General features: G+C 41.7%; 1 protein-coding gene across 1 annotated transcript in view; it reads right to left on the bottom strand.

Moving 5' to 3' along the window:
- Window positions 1-15,827, bottom strand: part of LRP8 (LDL receptor related protein 8) — a 1,087,241-nt gene that overhangs the window by 619,761 nt on the left and 451,653 nt on the right. The window contains exon 3 of the mRNA XM_078670496.1: window positions 4,256-4,378. Coding sequence (XP_078526622.1) covers window positions 4,256-4,378 — 123 coding nt within the window. The remainder of the gene's footprint in view (window positions 1-4,255; window positions 4,379-15,827) is intronic.

The following is a 15,827-nucleotide window of genomic DNA, read 5'->3' as shown; positions in this document are numbered from 1 at the left end:
GGAAAACTGACAGGAGCAGGTCTCTAGGAACAATTTGTCCAAATACTATCAACACATTTTTATTTTGAGGAGGAAGTCGGCGACAACCCTTACATCTCCATTCACAGTATTCACTGCAGACTGTCCATGACATCAAACAACATTAAATCACATTGTAGGTAATCAGAATTTAAAGAGGTATTTTGTTTGTCATGAGGAAAGCAGGCAGATCACAAATTTCTCTGTTCCATATTTTACACCTCCATTTTTTCCTAGAGAATTTGAACAATAAATTGTATACAAGCCCCAGTATATTTTTGGGCTGCTTTATAAAAGTATTACGTTCAAATAAATGTATTTTAAAATAAAAAAAAGCTTTCTAAGACGGGTTTACAAACACCAGTGACTAGGAATGAAAGTGTTAACATCCCCGTCCTTCCCTTGAAACATGATAAATAATATTTCTACAAGAGTGATTAAAAATTGGCAACAATTCTTCCTTCAAGGCAACCACACATAACTTTGCACCTGCAGAGCCAGTCTATAAGCGGTGTTTTGTTGAAACTCAAAGAGAGCAATTGCTCATGTTCAAACAGATATACAGTAGAGGAAAAATGTGTATTTTAGATTCCTATATGTGCTATATATTCCTATAAATGATCATGCCTGTCAAGGATTTCCCTTCTCATTCCAACAGTGCATGACCACAGCTAGTTTTACATGAATGCAAATAAAAAGGAGTTCCTTCTCCATAGCCCAAGAGCTCCAGGCTATTCCTTCCGTGTCCACAAATACAATCAGAAATCTTGAAGTCATCTTTGACTGAGAACTGTGATTTGCCACACAAGTGAATAACGTGGCCAACAATGCGCTTGCCATTCATTGCCTATGTTGGATTCTTCCACTACTGAAACCTCAGAATCCATTCACCATTTTCTTGCTATGAACCCCTTGCACATAATCCACTGAGTGTACAGAGGTCCCCATAAAAAATGACGAAGAAACATTGAAGTGTAGGAAATTGCACCACCAAACTCACTGCCAGAAAAGATCTTCTCATGCAACCCTTGACGCGTCCCCATCATCTACCAGTTTTAAAAAAATGGTAAAATGTAACAGTTTTTGCGAGATTCTGGAGTCCTTTCGGAGCATGGGTCAGGAGTAGCTTTCTAAAATTTATGTATCATTCCTCTTCAGTAGACCCTAAATATCAGTCTTCCAAATAGAGATATACTTAGCTTCTGTTGAGAAAGCATGGTTTTGTGCAGTGTCTTTACATTCTCAAGGCTCCTGCCGATGAAACCCACTACATTGTTCTCTTCACTTTGAGCTACACATCAGAGCATTCCAGACACATGGAACTATCTGTCCTTTCTAGTAAGTATTCCAACTAGAATAACTATAACTACTGTCTGTCATGATCTCACCTCACTCCAGTGTGTGACCAGCCCGATGAAGTGTTCACCGCTTTCCTTACTATACTGCCAATACAATACAGGAATAACAATCTAGTTTATGACCTGGCGTGTAGCGCTGGGGAGAGTGCACAGTGGGTGTCACAAAGAGGATGATTTAAGTGGCCACAAACTGTTTCAAAAGATATCCTGCCTCAGTAAGGCCATAAGCAATGTTTTAATTGGGCTAGGCCATCAAATGTGAAGTTTCACCCTAGCAGCTTGTCTGTCTGGTGGACGTGTGTTGGAGGTCAGGTGCGGTATCTCTGTAATACCCCACGCACAGCAGTCAATGATAATGGGCTTGAAGGCCAACTTGGCAACACATCAAGAAAGGCACTAAGTAAACATGGCCTTCTGCTTAGAAGCTCCAACTCAGCAATGCTGAGAGCTCCGCTTTAAGTGTGCATGTCATTGGGGGTCAGACATTTTGCTTCAGAAGTATCAAGTGTGGGGCTCTACATTGATTAGTTCTGCAAAGATTCAATTTTAAGAACATCACAGACAGGGTTCTCATTGGGTGTTGTCTTGGGAACAGACATGTAACCTCAGCACCGCCATCAGCATAACCTAAAACTTAGTTTAGACTTGGAATCCAAGACCTTGTAAAATATAGTTTGTGCAATTCATGTGTTTCCTTCATAGCCACTTAGAGAAGAATGCCATTTTCAGCAAGCATATTGTTAATTAGACAGGAATAGCAGAAGGGTCCCAGGTAGCTGAACAGTGGAGATTAAAAGAAGTCAAAATGTGAATATAATTTATTGCTCACCAGAAACCTACCAAACAGTTTAATGCTATTTACATGATGGTGATTACAAGGTGTGCTCAATAAGCAATTAATTTAGCAACACAAGAATGCTCAGACTGGAGCATTTTACTTGTCCACGGCTAGAGCCCTTTTGGGAGGAAATTTTCACGGATATAGAGTTGGCAATCGGGGAGAGAATTCAGCCTTAGTCTGAGTCGGCCCTATTTGGTATATGCAAAGATAGAACGAAGTTAACCAAGGCCGAAGAAATGTTTTTGTTTATCTCTTGTACGGTAGCCCGCTCCTTAATCCTTCAGAATTGGAAATAAGGCGATGTTCACTTCCAATTGAAGTGGTTCAATAAAATGAAAAGGACTCGTAATTTTGAAAAAGCATATGCAAGTTGGGTGGGAGCCATAGGGAAATCCGAAAAAAATTGGAAGTATTTTTGAAATTTAGATGAGCTAAGGGGGGTTGATTAACACTTGATTTTGATATTGATGATAAAAATGTAGCGGACTTTGCGATCAAGAGCACTTGCACTTTCTCTTGATGATTGCACTGTAGAAGCATTAGCACTTTTTTGCGGTAATTGCACATTGTGATATTTGCACTTTTTGCTGCTGCACTTTATCACAGGTTTTTGCACATTATCGCTGTTTAAATTATTGATGATGACATTGGCTGCTACTGTTATTTATCTTTTTTAATCTTGCCATGGAAGAAAGTATCTATTTAATGTTTTAAAGGGTTTCAATAATCATGTCCTTGATTTCGATCGCAACATGTATATCATGTACCTAATGCTTGCTCAATAAAAATGTATTTAAAAAAAAAAGAATGCTCAGACTGAAGAGTGCTATAACAATGAAACTGCTTTGAAAGAGATGATACAAAAGTCAGCATGTAAAAAACCACCATAGCTTGTCCAACATAACCTTTTCCCTATACATTGCGGTACAAGGCTGGTGAAAACTTCCCACGTGGTTCTTTGCCAAGACCATTTAGCTATATATAAAAAAAAAAGCATCGTAGATTCGCTGATAAATATATCATAAATACAAAGTGTGAAAATATAACCAGAGTGCACTTACAATGTCCCCACCAGCAGCTGATAATGTGAATGCAATCTTAAACATCTGAGGTACCAGTGCAGAATATAAGATGTTACATAATTGAAGGTTGTGAGGCTACAAAAAGAATGCAGTCAATGTTAAGGTCGATTCATGCTTTCTGATGTCCGTCACTATGTAAGCGACAGCACCCTGCGGCAGCACTCTCCAGGGCTATCACTCCAAGTACTAGGTCAATTATTACTTCACAAATTATAATTTTGGCAAAAAAAGCATATGCATTCATAAAAATGTCCATAAGCACCATACCCATAGTTGTATTTCTCATAGAGGAGACCAATTAATCCTTTGGAAAAATTATGGAACATAAGTGAGTCGACCACGTAAGTCATGATAAAATCATGGTACTGGAAGGAACTTTTCATCTGGTGTCTTTTTGGAAGAGTATTAGAGGGAAGTATTAGTAACGTTCTCAGTACCTGAAGGTCGGACAGCAGTCTCACCTGAATACAGATGTTGTGTGATTAGGATGGTGCTAGACAAGGTTGAATGAGACACACTCACAATGCAGTGAGGGCAGCTTGCCCAATCACGCTCACTGCCACATTCACTCCATGGATGACTTCACTCTGTCTTCTCACTCTGGCCCATCTGATGAGCTGTAAATTCATCCCTTGATCTCACTCATTCAGTAGATAGGATGAACAAAGGTGGTGACCATCAAGTATATCCGCTCTAACATAAAGCAACTACTTTGTGACACGGATCTAATTCTACTTTATTTCACTGGGAACCAAGAAAACATCTCAGTTTAACTTCACTCAGGACTCACTGTCTCTGCTCAGTTTTTTATGTTGATTGCATCTAGTTGTTGGCCATCTGGCTTAAGAAATCCATAGTGCATTATTGCATATATGTTTTCCTTCATATTGGAAAAAATAACACATCTCTAAACATCAAAGGTTCAAGAGTCAGGCCTTTGAACATATCTAACTCACCGCACGTAGCTTCTGATTCATCGGACCCATCTGGGCATTCGTCTTCTCCATCACATTTCCATCTCACCGGTACACAGTGGCCATTATCGCAAGTGAATTCATTCTCTGCACAGGTTGTTTTTGCTGCAAACAAGAAAGATATTTATGATTAGCCTTAATGACAAGTAGTACCTACAGCCATTATCATTCCTTTCTGGAGGTGTAGGCCTTATAACGGTAATTTCATAACAAAGTCATCAAACTCTTGGATTTTATCCCTTAATTTTAAAACCTCCACTTATTATGTGATGAATATTGCATGTGTCATCCCACAAATACTCAAAACCAAATCCAGATGCAGGGTCTTCCCATACAATGGTCTTAAAGCGTGGAAACGGCGTCTTAATGTACATCAGAGTCGCCTCCTCCCTTCTTGAGTTCTGAAAGAAGCTGAAGACCTGGCTTTTCCATTAAACCTTCACCCCCATCCACCCCTTGCATGACTAGGCACACACATCTGCTCAGCACCGGGATACTCTCGCAGGTGACAGTGGGCTCTACAGGTACATATAACATTAACCTTTTCTGCCACAGGTGCACACACCTACCGTACACATTATATTCAAAGAAAAAACTAAGACCGTTTTTGAATAAAAAAATTAACTGCATGTTCTATGAAACAAAAAACATAGGGCCCGATTCACAGAACTAACTTAAGACAAAATCCTAAACTTACTACCATTTTGGTATTCACAGAAGGTACTTACTCATTTTGGTATTCATAGAATGCACTCATTTCGGTATTCACAGAAGTTAGGAGTCCTTACTCACGCACTCCTAAATGCCATCTGTGAATACCGAAAGTCTTAAAGTTAGGATTTTTCTCAGTTTAGGATTAGTAAAGTTAGTATTAAAATCCTAACTTTAAGACTTTCGGTATTAACAGAGGCATTTAGGCGTCCTAAAGTTAGGAGTCCTAACTTTACTACTCCTAAACTGAGAAAAACCCTAACTTTGAGACTTTCGGTATTCATAGAAGGCATTTAGGAGTCCTAAAGTTTGGACTCCTAACTTCTGTGAATACCGAAATGAGTAAGGGCCTTCTGTGAATACCAAAATGAGTACGGTAAGTGCCTTCTGTGAATACCAAAATGGTAGTAAGTTTAGGATTTTGTCTTGTTAGTTCTGTGAATCGGGCCCATAGCCCTTAACTACTGTGTTGCAAAAAGCATAGCTGTAAAGCTTAGAACATTTAATCTTCCTCCTTCAAAGGGCAAGTGCAGAACACAAGTTTATAAAGCGCAAGACTGCCTTGGCCACTGAAAGAGTGAGGAGAGGGAAATAAGGGGGACAGTGACGTTTATCCTCCTTGTTCCCCAGTCTCTACCTGTGTTTGGCCAGACTGCCAATCCGCTAGCTCATCCTCATTGTCATTGTGTCACTTAACTGTATATGAGTAGGAACAGGATTTTAAAATCTAAACCGCATTACCCTCTCACTCAGGTATCACTTTCCTCTACAGCGCCATGAAACCGCTTGGTGTACGTGCGCTCAATAAATATTTTTAAATTCAAATTCAAATTAAATTCAATAAGACTGTGTATAGAATGCACCTATGTACAAGGCACAGGACTGTGAATTTGGTGGGCATTTGATTTTTCAGGGGGTGTCTCATGAGAAGCGGGTAGTTAGTGGTGACAGGAACAGCAGAAGGAAACAAACCACTTTCCCAAGCAGGGCATTTACCTCAGAAAGACTTGGCAGGACTTTATAAGTTCAGAGGCTAAATGGATATCTGGAATCGAAGATATTGTATAAAAACCTGTTCGACCCATCCATGATGTGTGCACCTTGCATTTCTTTTTGAACGCTAATTATTTTTTTCATTTCTCTTATTGCATGTGCTTAGCTACTCGCATCCTATTGGTTATCCTCAGCCTCTGCATTGGTAGATGCTTGACTATCCTCTTTTCAGTCCAACACCCATGTGACTTGTTACCTTATTTGCAGACTATGAGAAATTCATGGGTCAGCAAATAGGATGTGGCCTTGTTTATCCACTGGTAGCTCTCCACAGCTAGCAGGCAGTAGGTGACCATTTTTGTCAGGGCCCAAACAAACACCATCTAAACAGGGGAATTGTGGAGGGTGCAAAAACCTTTTACTTTAATAACAAGGCCAGACTGGCAGGACTGGGCATCAGGTGTTTCCCTTGTAGGCTGGACGGGTGGGGGCTGCATTTGTTAGTGGGGGGACAGCTTCATAGCATTGCAGCAGTTTTAAAAGCACTGCAGAGTTCCTTGTATACCCAATAGTTTTCATGGAACAATAAAAGTGGCAAGATAACTCTGGTGATTAATGTTCCTGCTGGAGAGAGATCAGAGTTTTGTCTAGTAGCAGTATTTTACTAATCTAAGGTAGAGTATAGGGTTAAAATGCCAGCTGCAAAGAGCGTGTGCTATGCAGATCACAGAACAGTATTTTATGTGCATAACTCAGTTGTTTACCGCTTTTGTCACAGAGATCCTTTTGTTACTGTGCAGTATATAAATTACAATCGTAATCTACGTTAGAAAGTTATGTTTTTCCCCTTTCATTATCGTAATTTTGCTAAAAATAAGTTCTTTGTAAGAAATCAATTCTTATCAGTAAAGTCAATACTAACCAATGTGTTACGTTCTGAATCCTGAGTTTGTGCTTCCCCAGACCGAGGACTCTTAAAAAATGTCAACCAGTATAGATGACGTGAATCCTACACCTTGTAGTCCCAATTGTTTTATGTAACATTTTCTATACACTCATTTACAAACGCATGGTCCTAGTCTCTGTATGTGTGCAATGTAAAATGCCCTGACACCCTGCACTGGTATGAAAGGCGCTATAAAATGAATGAAATACATGGAGAGATGAGAGGGACTGTTGGAGGGTGAGAGTGAGGAAATCAATGTAAAACCCCAACATAGATCGCTCTATCCTGGAGCACTGTAAAGTCATCATTTACTATGATTTAAAAACTAGTACCATTGAATACATAATGAAAAATGTGTTGTAGAATGCAGCATTTGTGCCATTTGTTCCCAAATATTCTTGCAGGTTGAACCACCCCAAACCCTCTTGTAGTGGCCAGGCTCGCACTGCACTCGCTCGCTATGCACTGTATGGAGTCTGGTCTGACAACATTTACAGAGGCTGCTTTGCGTTCCCAGTCCTGTTTAAAAGTGACGATTTCTGTGACAGGAGAATCCGATTTTTTTAATTCCCTTTACTAAACCAAGATCAACTAAGATAAATACAAAATTATCTTTCAGGTCACAGTTACATGCATATTAAGAAATCCTTGACAGCAATAGCAATAATTGCCAAAGAAAAGTTTACTTTCATGGGGAACATTATCTTAAAAGCTAAAAGATGATACAAAATGACTTCAGTAAAGTTGTCTATCTCACTACTTTGAAAATTGTCTTCAAATATGCTTTATGATATTTAAGGGTTTCTGTCTATAAAACACAAAATACATTAGGAGCAACCCGCAACAACTGAAAACACAGAGTGAGTGTGAAAACTATCTGTGGAGCTCAAATCCTCATTCTGTCTTTGGAATGCATAGGTGCCGCAGAAAGCGCCAAGAGACCCTTGATAAGTGCTGCAAAACACTCATTGCTAAAAAAGACGGCGCAGCGCTCCCTGCGAGGCGCAGGTAGCAAACTTGCTTCTTTTAGTTTTGAACTTTAATGAATGATCACAGATCGGTAAGCGAAAGGCCTGTAATACATTTCTCAGTGTAGATGAACGTGGACGAAGGGCCAGCTTGTGAGGTTGAAGAAAGAGATGTAGGTGTGGCTATACAAGTGCTTAATTTGAGCCGGTGGTTTCTGGTGCTCAGCATGGCACTTAATTATCCGCACTGGAGCTTGCCGGACCTGTTGCCACAAGGTGGCACTGTCTGGCTGATTTATAGAAGACCACAACAGTTAATTATTAACTCAATATTCATTAAAAATGACTATTACCTGCCGCAACACAATTCCCATAGCTTTGGAGGCCTCAAATATTCGAATGATGACACTTATAGGAGTGTGATAGTTATTAGCTGTGTTTTTTCTTTCATTGGGAGTGGTGCTAGGGGCAATGTGTGGTGCATGCTGCAGTGGCGTCCTGACGAGAGCCCTGGCACTTATTTATTTACAAATTAAGCACTGGGCTATACGCTGTATTGAATATTCTTCGACCCTGCATGAGACCTCCCTAGCAGCCAACTGGACGGACTCCCAGTCCCACAGAAACTAAAGCCAGTGAATATGAGTTTTAAGCTGTGATTCTGGACAGAGTGAAGCATACAGAACATGGCACCACTTCCTCTTGAGCTAGACTAATACCAAGGCCCCGCAGCCATGCAAGCGCTACAAAATCATAATGATAATCATGATATTATTTTTTGACTCTGTAATCGTTGATTTCTGGGAATCCCTCAACATTGACACCACCAGGTATAGTGCTTGCTTTGCAAAGTGGTAGTTGATGGAGGAGCAGTCAGATGCATTTAGGGTGACCGCGAGGTAGTGCAGGAATGGCAGGAGATGCTCTTTTTTTGGAGGATGGAAGTTTATCACAGTAACACTACAGAAGAATGAAAGGTGGTGAGGTGGATTTCACACGATACCTCCATCTAGCCATCTACCTATCCATCCAGCTATTTCTCACCCCCACCACCGTCCAGTTGGCTGCTAGGGAGGTCTCATGCAGGGTCGAAGAATATTCAATACAGCGTATAGCCCAGTGCTTAATTTGTAAATACATAAGTGCCAGGGCTCTCGTCAGGACGCCACTGCAGCATGCACCACACATTGCCCCTAGCACCACTCCCAATGAAAGAAACAACACAGTTAATAACTAATCACGCTACTATAAGTGTCATCATTCGAATATTTGAGGCGTGGAGAAGTGTGGCTCAATGGTTCGAGCGGCAGACCCTGATACAGAGGTCTGGGCCGGGACCAGGGTTCAATTCCCGCCTCGGCGGTTCTTGGACTCAATTTCCACGGACCTGATAATTCTCGCCTCGGTGCCTAGTCTAATCATGGGTCCCACTCTGTGACTCTGGGCAATAGCTTGCTTAATCTCCACAACGGCCCCAGCAGCGCTTGGATGCCTGGCTTCTCCTTGGGGGTGCCCAGGAGTGGACATTTCACAGGAAAGCCAGGATGGGTTCCACAGCGGTATGAATACAGCGCTACGAGACCTCTGGGTAGAAGTGCGCTATATAAATACAAACACATTTACATTTACATTTGTTTTTCTCCTGCAATCTCCGGTTCCACCTTTTCTAAAAGTGGATGTTATGCTGACCAGGACATCAAGATTTTTAAGAATGTCTATGGCTGTTTTTGTATTTGATTAGTATAGGTATCATATAAATTTACATAAAATTAAAAATATTCTTCATAGTCATCATGCAGATCCATAAAGAATATGTTTGTTTTTGGTGTTTACGAAATATCAGGGGCTCATGTAGTATATTGACAATGCATCTTCTGCTTTGAGATTCTCAAGACAGACAATACGTCAACTCCAAAGTGGTCTTGAAGGTTGCCTGAGGTGGAACAGCTTTCTAGGGCACGTCATCGAACTTTAGAAAAGGGATGGTCTCGGTGGGGACCTAAAGGAGCAGGAATGAAATGGAAGCCTTGTGACTGAACTTACAGGAGACAAGAATTAGTGACTCGGAAGACTGCTGCATGGATTTCAAGGGCGATCAAATCTCCAGCGAGTTTCCACTGTCCAAGCGTGAGATAATCAATGCTTAGACAATGTTCTCAATGGAGAAATAAGTAGATCTCAAACTTACAAGACATGTGCACATACTCAGTCACATACTTTGGCTGGGACCAAGCGTCACCCCAGAGGTTTAGCACGGTTTTGCAGGTTTTTGATACATCGCGGCAAATGCCAAACCTTAAATGATTTCATAAATGTGATTTGTTCGCCACTTATTCATTATTCTGACGGTAGCTAGGAAAAAAATGGGAAAATCGGCCTCTATATCTATACTCTTGTAGGTTTTTCGGCATTTGGCCAAGGGCGTCAGAAGCTGGAAGTTTCACTTGATTCCCTGGAACTCTGAAGCTTGCAAGGGGAAACCTGGATGGAACTGTGACTGCAACTCAGTATTCAAGAAGCAATTCAATAAAACCTCCTCATTAGCTACAAAAATGAGATATTGACCATTATTTCCTAACACGAATTGACCCAAAGAGGCTATGAATCCCAATAAACAAGAATTTACCCTATTAGAGAAAACAGACTACAAAACAAAAAAGATAACCACGATGGAGCTTGACCTGGGAGTATTTCGTGAAACTCCAGGGCCTGCCGTGCTTTTTACCATGAGCAGCAACGACACTTAAAAGCAAAACGTAATGACTGGTAGCTAAAGAGAAAACCAAAGCTACTACTTTAAACGCACAATATTTTTACTATGCAGTATATAATGGGCTCTCCAAGGGGGCGGGGTGAAGGAGAATGGGACTTTAATGAATATTTGGTTTAAGATTCAGAATTTGTGTCTCAGTATACCTGAATATAAAGTCCCTGCTCTTAATGGGCACTGGGGCTCCAGATCCTGGATGTAGGTAAAGAAGTAATCAGAAGCTGCAAATTAAAAGTCAAATTACTCCTCACAGTTGAAAATCAATTATTGGAAGTCAATGATGAGAGTTTTACGTGAGTTTAAAGGGTTTTATGCAAATCATATTAATAAGTATTTCTTTATTAATCATTAATACAAAGCATTACACGCGTCCCATATGAATAAAAATCCCTAATCTGAATCTTGAGATGAGAAAAGTATCTTGAACCCATAAAAAGTTAGGAAACGAGAGGTGAATACAAACAGCTTTAAGCAATTCAAATAGCACCTCTCATGAAGAGAAGTTCAAGAATTGAGTGGATTCTCAAAAATATAGAATAGATTCTGCTCAGAGCATAGAGCTTAGGAGCATAGAAAGTCTGGGTCAAGAAAGGAATAGATGCTCGTATCATCTCGCAAGTGTGGGGAGAAGATTGTCTTTAGCAGGGGCATAGCACAGGCCCCCGCAGCCCCCGCGGTGCGGGGGGCCCCAAGCTCCAGGGGCCCCTGCAGCACAGCACTCTGGCTGGAGAGCTCCTGATTGAGCCAAAGGGCCCCCCTCCACATACCTTGCAGGGAGGCCCCTCAAGTTTCGTTACACCAGTAGTCTCTAGTCTAGGAACACACACTAATATAACATTTTGATATCTACAAATAAAACAAATGCTGCAGCAATCCATCCTTTTCAACCACTAGGAGAACAATGTCTTCATGGGAATGGAAATCTTACACCATCTATGTATGCTGTCTTGAAACAAAGACTTACAAATATTAAGTCTTATGTTTAACAATACGGACAACATTACACAAGTCGTGGTTTGGTTCCTACTGGTTCCTAATATAGAAAGCAAAATAGTTAAAGGTTAGGTCTGCCATTCCATAAATGAAATCATCTATTTTTCATATGTTCTAACTTACAAAACGTATTCATGAAGAAACATATAAATGTATCTACATTATTTAATACCCTATTGTATTCTATGAAAACTAGGTCTATGGGAAGCTCGAAAAACATCTTTTACTATTAAATCATGCTAGTTCAGCACATTTATCACTGAATTCTTCACGTCTTCACATTAATAAGAATGTTGACCTAAGGTCAGTAAAAATGAAAAAAGCAACCTGCATCCATAAGCATTACTAAATTACCATCGGCAGATATGGATGCCTAGTGCTCCCATGTGCCTTTTAAAAATGTGACCTCGTTTTTAGGCCAACGTGTTATTTCTATACATTAATTGCAGTAATTTGACATTATAAAAATGCTCTATTAGGGCAGTTAAAATGCCAGAGATAAAAGGATTACTTCTAAACAAAACTGCTTGCTCTTGTCTATGACCAAGCAGGGAAAATCTTCAGTAACATGCAAATTTAATGTGCCCAATCGGATGCATTGTTATTTATAGAGGGAGTGAGACTGACCAATCGGAGTGCAGGATGAAGCAGAATTATGATTCAGTAACCTATCAAATCACTTTAAACTACTCACAGTCCTACTCTAGAAAGCAGCAGTTTGCAGAGCTAATGCTGTGATGAATGGACGCAGGGTAGCAATATTTACAATTAACACATCTAGTTAACTGTGCTTGAAGTAGAAAACTCAATAAACACACGTGGGCGGAGATGAAACCATCCTGGAAGGAATTAGGCACCCAATCAATTCCGGATGGCCGAATTTATTGCTATAATATTTCTGAAAAGAAAATAGATTACAGAATGTCACTGGTGACATATAGCCAGTTTAATTGAGATATAATGGTTTTCTGGTCATGAACCTCAAAAGGGTCAGACATGGTTTAGATGCTCCAAGCTGTAACTTACTGATGAACCTTCTACTAAGTAGCTTGCGTGGCAGTGTGCAGAAAAGGTATGGAACATGAGCTCCGGTACCTCAGCTGGGGTAAGTAAAGGACTACATCAGGTGTGGAGCGGTATTACGCCCCAGTCCCACAGTGTTTTCCATGTATATACAAAATTCTCCATTTCAATTTGGTAATCCACATTTAACCATCGTATTCCGTTTCAACCAGTATTGTTACATTTCCTACACCATCCAGCTGTCAGGTTGTATGCTTTTCCATTGCTTCAAATGCTAAAGATATGCCCATCCAGGCCTTTTTCTAAAGCACGTGTAGAAATGCATTGTTCATCCAGGGCAGTCTGCATCCACCCAATGCATCTCGGGCTAAAATAGCCCTTCTTCAGGGGTAACTGCCAGAACTTCATTATACGCTCGACAGAAAACCGGCCTCAGACGCTTTTCAAAACTCCACCATGAAAGTGCTCAGCTGCGGGTGGGATGGGTTAGTAAAGGCTTGCCATGTTTGAGATTACGAGGGTCCTGAGCATCGGTACCACAACACCTGCTATAGCAATGATACCGATGCACCAGCTGGCGGGTATGGGCCTTTTGTGTGCTCCATCGAACTCCATTACAAAAACGAGCAATGTTGGTGGGGCGCAATTAGGGACCACCAATGGTAACTGTGACCCCTGGACTTCCTCCTGCAAATCTCATGCCTGTCATTTTCCTGCTTCTCTTAGACTATGAAATTATTCATTAGTCCTAGGATTTTTGTACATACATCCCTGTGATATCTTCAGGCTCAAAAGCTGAATGATGGCGCCGCTCCTGAAGTCATCGTTCAATTTTTAGGTCTCGCCTAGACGAAAGCAAAAGCGAAAGCTTTTGCTGTCTAGGGAGACAACTTATGTTGCCGCTTTCTGGGGAATGAAGAGGAATGTGGACAGCAGAGTGTTACGAATTTCTTCTGGCGGAGATTGGACCTCGTGAGCGCGCACGTCGTCACTGACGCATGCGCACAAACAAAGGCATCCACACACTGCATATACACACACGCACCCCCCCTTAAACATACACACGCGCACACAGACAGACAGACGCACGCACAAACACACTCAAACAGACACACACACACGCGTACACCCCACCCCCACTCACCCCTCCTCTCACTCAACTTACCTGTTCTGGCGGTGCACGGCGGCGGCTCCTTCTCCCGGGTGGCGGTAGCGCTTTGCGGGGCTCTCTCACCACATGAGAGCCCCGCCTTCCCCATGCACCCGGCCGCTCTTCACCCGGTCCCCCATCTCGGGACCGGGACTCAATGCGGAGCCTTCGTGGCTCCTCGGGCAGCTCTCTGTCTCTCGGCGCGATGGGGCGGGACTTCCGGTTGGGGCCGCGCTGGCATTGGCCGGCTTCCCAACCGCTTCCGGGTCGTCGCGGGCAGCGTGGCGGCCCGGCACAGCCATGATGTTTTTTTTCTTTTTCTTTTTTTTTTTTGTAAGAATTTTATGTGTGCCCAAACCTGCTTGTATATAAAAAAAAACGCCTCCTCCCTGCCGGGAATCTGAAGATGCCAGGTTTAGCTTGGATCGGAAGCCAGGGGACTAATTTACCAGAAGAAAGTTATTTGCAGATTAGTGAAAAAGAATGGCTAGATCGCCCTGCTGAGTCGATTAGTGCAACGCAAACAAGATAACGAGAGATTACCAATTTTCCCAACAAATTCATTTCGGATTTGGAGTGAGCCTGAAAGCGCTGTCGTTGTCTGGCACGTTTACAAAGTGAGCATGCTGGTTGAAGTAATAACTTGATGAGGGGTAATCCAGGAATCGTCTGCTTGCCAGCACAATAGAACGTAATGGCTGAAGATTTTTTTTTTAAATGGCTTCAATCAACACATGTAGTTGCTTAGAATCATATGCCTTTCATGCTTTTTTTTTCATCACTAATTTTATCTATTTTTTATAACTCAAGTTGGTTAGCCCGAAAAAGTGTTTTTATGTGTCTAGCTTGAATGGTTTATGTAATATGAAAGAAAACATCCTTGCGCCGTACAATACAGATTTCCCATCTGTACTTTTCTTTCACTGCGTCACTGTAAATCTGCAGTTTTGAAATTAGATGTACTGTTCAGCAATTTCAGACGCACTAGTGTTTACTTCTTTTGCAACTCGAACAAGAATTTATTTCTACCAAGTTAACACAACATACACTAATTTACCCTTAAATACTAGTTGCATTATAAAGGAATGTAAAAAAGGGATTGGTGCATTGCTGGACTTAATTTTAGCCACTAGTAATTACTAGGGGCTGCATCCCAGTCTGTGTTTTTTGCACACCATGGCAATCAGACAAAAAAACTATATTATGATAGTCCTCCTTACTTCCGCTCCACCAGAGCAAGTGCAGCCTTAACTGTTAGGCTAAGTCCTCTCAGAACCAGAACACAAGCAAGCCCGGGCTGGATTTTAGCCTCATCAGTAGGGATAGTTTGTTCCACTGGCTTTGTGAGCACATGACCCATTTCTTATTGTTTCCAGTAGCTGAGATGCCTGTCACACGAGCACTTACTTCTTTGATTTAGGTTTAGGCGAGCTCAGCTGGCGCAACGACTTGGGACTCCCCATGCATGACTCTAGCCTAGTTTTGTATCGTACCACACATCGTGAAACCTTTCACTTTGTGCATTAATCATGTGGCCCACAAAAGCAGCAGCTAACTACATTCTATAGAAAAAAAATTTGCTTTTCTTACCGCTACTGTACATCGTGAGTACTTTCACCTTGTGCACTAAGCTTGCGACCCACTTTAATCAAGCCCCGACCATTAATTAACAAAGGCACATTCCGGCAGTCGCTCCTCCTTAACCCTCGGTAGTGCATATGCTTTTCACAGTATTGGTGACTGCGCACTCACACATTGCTAACTCACAGTAATGTAGCCCACACATACTGCACCCTCACACACACTGCCCCCTCACACATTGCGCACTCACTACTTTAGGCCACACACACTGCACCCACACACCCGCACTCTCACACACCTCACAACCTCACACACTCTAATTACACTGTGCCCTCACACACTGCCCCTTCACACACTGACCCCTCACACACCGCGCACTCACACATGCGCACTCACATTGCTCACTCACACTACTTTAG

Source organism: Lissotriton helveticus, chromosome 1_2 (assembly GCF_964261635.1).
Source record: "Lissotriton helveticus chromosome 1_2, aLisHel1.1, whole genome shotgun sequence".
Classification (NCBI taxonomy): Eukaryota; Metazoa; Chordata; class Amphibia; order Caudata; family Salamandridae; genus Lissotriton; species Lissotriton helveticus.
This window is presented reverse-complemented; position numbering and strand designations above follow the sequence as displayed.